The sequence below is a fragment of the Tenrec ecaudatus genome, chromosome 12, assembly GCF_050624435.1.
Source record: "Tenrec ecaudatus isolate mTenEca1 chromosome 12, mTenEca1.hap1, whole genome shotgun sequence".
Classification (NCBI taxonomy): Eukaryota; Metazoa; Chordata; class Mammalia; order Afrosoricida; family Tenrecidae; genus Tenrec; species Tenrec ecaudatus.
In genome coordinates this window covers 56,822,623-56,829,512 of record NC_134541.1, presented here as the reverse complement: position 1 = coordinate 56,829,512, position 6,890 = coordinate 56,822,623, and the positions used below count along the sequence as shown (strand labels likewise).

Sequence of the window (6,890 nt, the reverse complement as noted above, 5' to 3'; positions counted from 1 at the left end):
GACCTTGGCTAGAAATCTAACTGGGGTCTTCTGCATGTAATGTGAGACTGCGCCCATGGAATTCCACAGGACCTTAGGTGGTACTTACTCACTGCCATCTGCTGACTCATAGGAACCCCTGAGGGTTGCCAAGACTGTAATTGCTTACAGCGATAGAAAGCTCAGCCTTTCTCCCTTAGAAACTGCAGTGGTTTCAAACTGTGGGTCATGTGGATCGAAGCCCAATGCGTAACCACTGTGAGTACCACACAGTAAGTGCTCATAGACATCAGCCTTTATTATAGCCCATCCTCAGTGCGTTTTTAATAGAATAAGCAATCCCTCCCTATCCTACCCCACCCCCAGTGCAGATTAGAAGCCCTCTTTACGTGCTCAGAGTGCCCCCTACCCCCAGGGCCTGTTTCACCCCAAGTTGTAGCAGCAGTCAATCAGCTCTGTCTCCTTGGCCACACTCCAGAGCCAGGCCCACATAGGCAGCAGCGTCTAACAATGAATCGGTTAATGACGCAGCACCCATACCCAAGATTCAAGAATGGCTCTTAAATAGCATGTCTCTTTATTAGCAGTTTAGGGCACCCACTCCCACAATAAACGATCTACTGCTGAGACCCCTCTGCCCAGGCCTCAATGTTCTGGCCCCTCTTCAGATCAAAGGAAAATAGATGTGCTTACACAGGCCACTTCCGTGACCTTGAGGTACACCAACCTGTAAGCAGAGAAATGCCGATGAGACTGGGACACGTACAAAAATAGAGACTGTCTGAGGCACAGCCCCTAATCAATCTCAATCTCTCTCTCTCTCTCTCTCTCTCTCTCTCTCTCTCTCTCTCTCTCTCTCTCTCTCTCTCTCTCTCTCTCTCTCCTTGGTGGGCAGAGGTACAGCTCAGGCCTGGGCCCTGGTTCTTTTTCATGAAGTCAACCCTGGCTACTTATTTATCCCTAGAGCCTCAGCCCTAAGAATCTGCTCTTAAGGCTCATCAAACGGGAATCCTATTATTATAAATGTCTTTTTCAGAATATGACATAAAAAATGCTAACCAATGCCATCATAACCTCTCTATGGCCCCCATTTTTAAAATTCATAAGAACACACTAACTCCCTGACTACCTCCTGATGGGGGCCTGCATCATGAATCACCCCATCACGAGCCTTCTATCCATTGCTGTGATCACTCAATACCGAGTGCAAGACTACAAAACCAAACCAAACTCACTGCCATCAAGTCGATGCCGACTCATAGCCACTCTATAGGACAGGGCAGAATCATCCCTGTGAGTTTCTGAGTCTGTAACTCTCTCCGGAGCAGACAGCCTGCTGGCCTGCAATGTTGGCACTGTAGTTAGCTGCCGAACAGTAACCACGACATCCCCAGGGCTCTCCTTACCGCGTGCAAGGGTGGAGGTCAAATGACCCAAAGTGATCGCCCCCAAACCCATGTCTCCTCTTCTACTTAAATGCTGTCAAAAGACCAGCAGCACATTCCCAGGTAGCCTTCAGAAATGCACAATTTCAGGGCCCACCGCAGACCCACCAGGTCAACATTTGAAGTTCCATCAGCTCTCCCAGGATCCCAAGGCAAATGATTGGCTTGTGGCACCACAATTGGGAGAGTCTGAAGTTCAATGTCAAATTCTCCCAGGAATCTGAGAGTCTTTTAGGAGCATAAGGCAGTTGCCATCCATCCTCATTGGTCCTGAGTTCAGACCCCCTTATCAAATCCCCACAGCTCAGCACCCCGTTTTTGCTGCTCAGTAGAACCCTCTGCTCTGTTCAGCCCTCTCACCTGTCATTCTTAGCAGTCTGAATAGGAAGATGTGATATATGGGTGACCCGAATCAACTGCCAGGTGCGATATGCTACAAAAGAACAAAAAAGGGAGAGCAAGGGGAGGAGGGGGATGGGCCAGAACCTGCACAGGGCATGCTGGTCATGGCTTGGAGGGGGTATGGGCAGCCACACCAGAGGCTCCTGACCCATTGGAGGCCTGTGAGTAGAATCTTGCAGAAGGTATCCACCTGGAATGGCTCCAGGCCAGCTGGGAGAGGGGGTGTCGGCAGGAGATGAGAGGACAACAGCCTTGCGACTGCTTTTGTCTGGTTTAGCATTGAAACAGTGTACAAGTGGGATTTCATATGCAGCCCAAGACCCACTCCCAATCCTGTCTGTCTCTGCTGAGGAATTTGCACCATGCTGGCCAGGATGCTTACCTTCGTCGCACCTGCTCTATCCGGTCTCGAAGAGCATCCTCTCTCACCTCACTTGGAACTTGGAAGATTCGGGTATGACTGCAAAAGGCCATTCAAACACAGGGACTCTTGAGTCTTGTCTGCCCCTCCCCACTCCCACCCCCAGCATGGTGAAGCTGCCAGACTTGGGTTATATGAATAGTGGGTCTGGCCCCCATCACCATCGGCTTCTGAGCTGACCTCTCACCTCTCTTGTACAATAAGCCCCAGAGTTTTTGATTTTGCTAATCCAGTACCTGCTACACAAAATCCACTGCCATTGAGTCGATCCCTATCTATGTAGGACAGAGTGGAACTGTCTTCGTGTTTTCTGAGACTAAATTTTCACAAGAGCAGGGTGACGCCTGAGGGGTGTCTCTTGGGTCTGAAGTGCCTGCCTGGTGATTTCCAAGCCAATGCTTAGAGACTGTGCCACAAGGGCCCCCTCAAATGCTTGCTTTCCAATAATCATAAGCACCTACAAAGGGTCCTAGGAGGGTGGAGGAATCAGAGAGGTTAAGGACCTTGGCTAGAATTGCACAGCAATAGTCTCCTCCTAAGGTGCAAGTCACACCTTCTGAATGCTTCTCCAACGTCCTTGGCAGCTCTCGGTGCAATGCCAAATCCACTGATGCATGGACGTGATTATGAACCAGGTCAGCACACATGTACCCAAAGCCAAACCCACTCTCATCAAGTCAGTCCTGACTCATAATGACCATACCGGGAACAGAAAAACTGCCCCTTGAGGCTTCTGAGACTGAAAATCTTTACAAGAGTAGACAGCCTCATCTTTCTCCCTTGGGTCCCCCCATGGGTTTGAACCACCAACCTTTTGGTTATCAACCCAATGCTTACACACCTATATGACTGAGGAGGGTTTGAAAGAGAACAGAATGTGTGGTTTGGGGCTTGTTGTTGATTTTCTTTAATAACAAATTCCTCTTCATTCATAGAGTTGCTAATAACCACTGAGAGATATTCAAATTGATGTTGATTAATTTTATCCCGCTTCATTTGCCTTGCTGAGTACAAGCCCCTTCTTATTCTCTCTAACTCCATGTTCCTCTCCTCCCCTAAGGAAGGCCGCATATTTGGTACCCCACTTCTGATTCTGGTGAAGGTTCCTTCTCTATACAATGCCTGACCCTAGGTGCTTTGAACTTTTCAAAGTGGGGAGTGCTATAGCATGGGCACTGCCTCCGGAAATGCAGGCTGGGGAGGAAGACATGCTGATAAATATTGCTCCACAAGGTGGACCAGCAAGGGAGGTGCCTAAAGAAACTGATAGAGGAGGAAGGGGTTTCAGAGGAGCAAGCAATTGCTTCAAGTTTGAGGGGATGAAGGCGAGCCTCGGAGAAGAAGGGGCCTAAGCAGGCAGATCTGGCCAGTGGGAATAGCCCCAGGGGGTGGAAGAGGGCTAGCCCTTTCAGATGCCCCACCATCTTGAAAACTACAGCTTAGCTGGTTTCTGCCCAATTCCGGAGCCTACAACCTCTCGCGAGTACACTCACTCCTGCCTAGCGGTGCTCAAACGGCTACACCCCGTCTTTTCTTAACCTCTCACACACTTTATCTGCCTCGCTAGCCTTTTCTCCTTGAAATTGGAAGGTGAGTCTAAGTCTTTTCTATCTCTTCTGGAAAGCTTAGCAATAAGTAAGTGGTCAGCACATGGCTATCAAACCAATGAATATCAAAGGATACTCCAGAAAGGGACGTGTATGTCCTGACTACTTGGTAGTAAATCGGAGAGGACGTTTGAACTAGTGCCCAGTGCAGACAGCAGCAGAGCTTGTTTATCTTTCAGTCTCCATAGAACTTCTCCATGGAGAACTACATAGATACTGGGCAGTGGCTTCTACAGCAGCTCTCAGATGTGTACTCTTTATGATGCACAGCTAAGATGTGTAAGATGCTGGCAGCTCTGTCCACATTATCCAAACCAAGTAACGCCGCCACATTGAGGGTCCCGTGGTGCTGCCCAGGTAGGCCCTGGGCAGCCTCCTCAAACCCCTTCCCAGGGAGTGCTCACATTCCTTCTGCTTTGTTTTCATTCCACATCAGAATTCTATTTTAAGATGCTGGTGCCACTGGGTTGGATAAACCTATGAAAAACCTTTATGTGGAAAGAAACACATATTTTTCAAGACCTGTTAATGCTCTTGGTCGTGAGAGCAAAGGTAGGCATGGGGGCTTGGGAGGGCAGAAGGCGGTACCAATAAGAGAAATGACACCTGTGGGTTCTGTGAGGAGAGTTTAACCTCTCACGCCCTCTCCTGGGAAGGGATGTAGCAGAGAGGGAACAAGAAGTCCTGGCCTGCCCCAAGGAACAGAGTCCACCTTTCAGTCGATCTCCTTCTGTCTAAAGTGTCCGCATGCTCAGTGGGGCTGCAGTTCACAGTGTAGGAGCCCTGCGCAAGGTCAGGCAAACAGCCCTAATCCGGCACATACGATTTTTGACTCGGCCACTGAGAAATCTCAATACCTCAGTGGAGGGGCTGGCTGTGGCTCCTGCATTTTAAAAGTTTATTTCCCTTTAGCTCTTTAAAACCCAGCCCCTTCTAGCAATTCAAGTGCAAAATTAACAGAAGTTTAAAGCTTCTTCAAAAGCATTTAAGAAATGGTGAGCAGGCCCAGTTTTCATCCTTTGAGTCATTTAAAAATGCAAGAATCCACTGGGGTTCCAATAGAGCAAAAATATTCCCTAACACCCCAAAGCAAGGCGAGACATTTCCAAGCCAAGGAAGGCAAGCCTCGAGGAGAGTGTTCATGGGCTTGGTTCACCTTGATTCCGGAAAAGAGGGTCCATGCCTTCCAAATGGGCTATTTTACCTCCATCTTATGAACTGGATCCTAGTTCTCTCCTCCAGAACCTCTTGACTCGGGTTTGATAGCAAATCAGCCTTTGAGAGATGGTGCTTCACCTAGGAAATCCAGTCAGAATCCACATGATTTCTGTCAAGTCTCCGCCAAGTCCCCTCTCCACCTCCCACCATGTACTCCCGCCCACCCCCCTCTGCACTCCATACACACACACACACACATCTTAGAAGTATTTCTAAGACTTCTTCCCATCCCCCTCCCCTGACCAGTAGCCTCGTCGGTTACCACATCTCTGGTCACATGTATGTCTTGTCCATGGGTGGGAGAGCAGTTGCTGGACATCTTTTCCTTTATGCCTTGGGAAGCCTCCTCTTCAGTCTGAAATGCGAGCACTTTCCTCGGAATCAGTGTCATTCTGCAGCCTCCCCGACTCCGGTTCTCACCCCCACCCCCTTTTCCTCTCCATGACAACATAGCATACAAACCCACTTCACACCTCTTGGCTTCCGCAAAAACTGAACTGACTGCAACTGTCCTGTGAAGTTCGCTAGGTCTCTGGTTCCCACCCCCAGCTATTTCAGAGACATCGGTGAAGTAGAAGTAATGCTCATACATCCGCTCAACCCAGCACTGAGGGCCTGAGGGGCCCACTAACAAATCTTTCCAGGAAACCAGCCGTGTCCTCTAGGATAGGTGGGTGAATTAGCTACACCTCTGGGAGGGTAGCTTGGGGAAAGTTTAATATCATATTAAACATGAGACTTCACTTCCCAGTTCTCTGGAGAGGTAAGCCCACACCTTGCACCCGCTCTAGAAGGTTGGCTAATGAACCAGACGGGGTCTTACTCACTTTTTTCAACCAGTGCTGTACCACAGACACAGCCTCGCTTTCCACCACTTGAATGTCCTGGAACAAGTCGGGAAAACAGAGCCTTCAGAATAGAGAGAAGCCCAGTTCCCTCTCTCTGCACTTTGATACAAAGTTGTCTATTACAAGATGGCTCTGGAAATACAGCAGGGGGTGCCAAGGAAGAAAAGACATGTGAGGAAAACATGTACCTGGCTGTCACCAACCCCACTTACCGAACTGATTTTTGGTGGGAAGGGGAACCCTACACCTTTTCGGGCCAGAACATACACAATCCATGTTGTGATGATCATATTTAGACTGATACTCGGTCTCCTTCTTGGCTCCCGCCTCCCATGGAAGCTGCCTCCAAATGCCTATGGAACAGAGCAGTCATCTAAGGGAGGTGAGCACCTGATTGGCTCATCATTGATGATGTCACAATGAGTTCCCTTAATCTCCAGGGTCAAAGTGGAATTGAAAAAGAGAGGTCAGAGGGTGACGACCAACAGAAACATGGGTGAAGGGAGACAGCGGATGGTGTAAGATATGAAAATAATAATAATTTATAATTATTATTATAATTATCAAGGGTGCATGAGGGTGGGAGGGAAAGAGGAGCTGATACCAAGGGCTCAAGTGGAAGGAAAATGTTTTGAAAATGATGATGGCAACAATGTACAAATGTGCTTGACACAATGGATGGATGGGTTGTTATAAGAGCTATAAGAGCCCCCCAATAAAATGATTTATTTTTTAAAAGGAAAGAAAAAATAGAAAAGAGAGGTCAGAAACAGAGATAAGGGGCTTGGGGCTGGGGGGTTAGAAACAGGCAGGATCAGCCTGGGGCAAGCACACAATGGAACAGTAACACAAGCCATAGCTAGGAAAGGCCGGGAGGGAAGGGAGAAAGCTGATGACAGACCACCAGGCTTGAGAAAGGCTGAAGCAAAAAGAGAGTTTACATAAGGGGAGAACAAGGATGTGGCAAACT

The 6,890-nt window shown here is 48.6% G+C and overlaps 1 protein-coding gene across 1 annotated transcript; it reads right to left on the bottom strand.

Moving 5' to 3' along the window:
• Window positions 1-402: 402 nt before the first annotated feature.
• SPATA19 (spermatogenesis associated 19) lies at window positions 403-6,210 on the bottom strand. The gene is made up of 7 exons (XM_075527992.1): window positions 6,133-6,210; window positions 5,900-5,956; window positions 5,335-5,427; window positions 5,059-5,150; window positions 2,209-2,286; window positions 673-706; window positions 403-483 (listed from the first exon to the last, which is right to left on the bottom strand). The coding sequence occupies exons 1-7, from the start codon at window positions 6,208-6,210 to the stop codon at window positions 403-405; spliced, it is 513 nt and encodes a 170-aa protein (XP_075384107.1).
• Between the last annotated feature and the right edge of the window lie 680 nt (window positions 6,211-6,890).

What these genes read in the sequence shown, in the direction of transcription:
- SPATA19 (XM_075527992.1), bottom strand. Translation starts at nt 6,210, where the DNA reads ATGATCATCACAACATGGATTGTGTATGTTCTGGCCCGAAAAGGTGTA. An exon ending in TCCCACCAAAAATCAGTTCG is followed by an intron (nt 5,957 to 6,132) that starts GTAAGTGGGGTT and finishes GACTTGTTCCAG; the next exon opens with GACATTCAAGTGGTGGAAAG. An exon ending in TACATGTGACCAGAGATGTG is followed by an intron (nt 5,151 to 5,334) that starts GTAACCGACGAG and finishes TGGATTTCCTAG; the next exon opens with GTGAAGCACCATCTCTCAAA.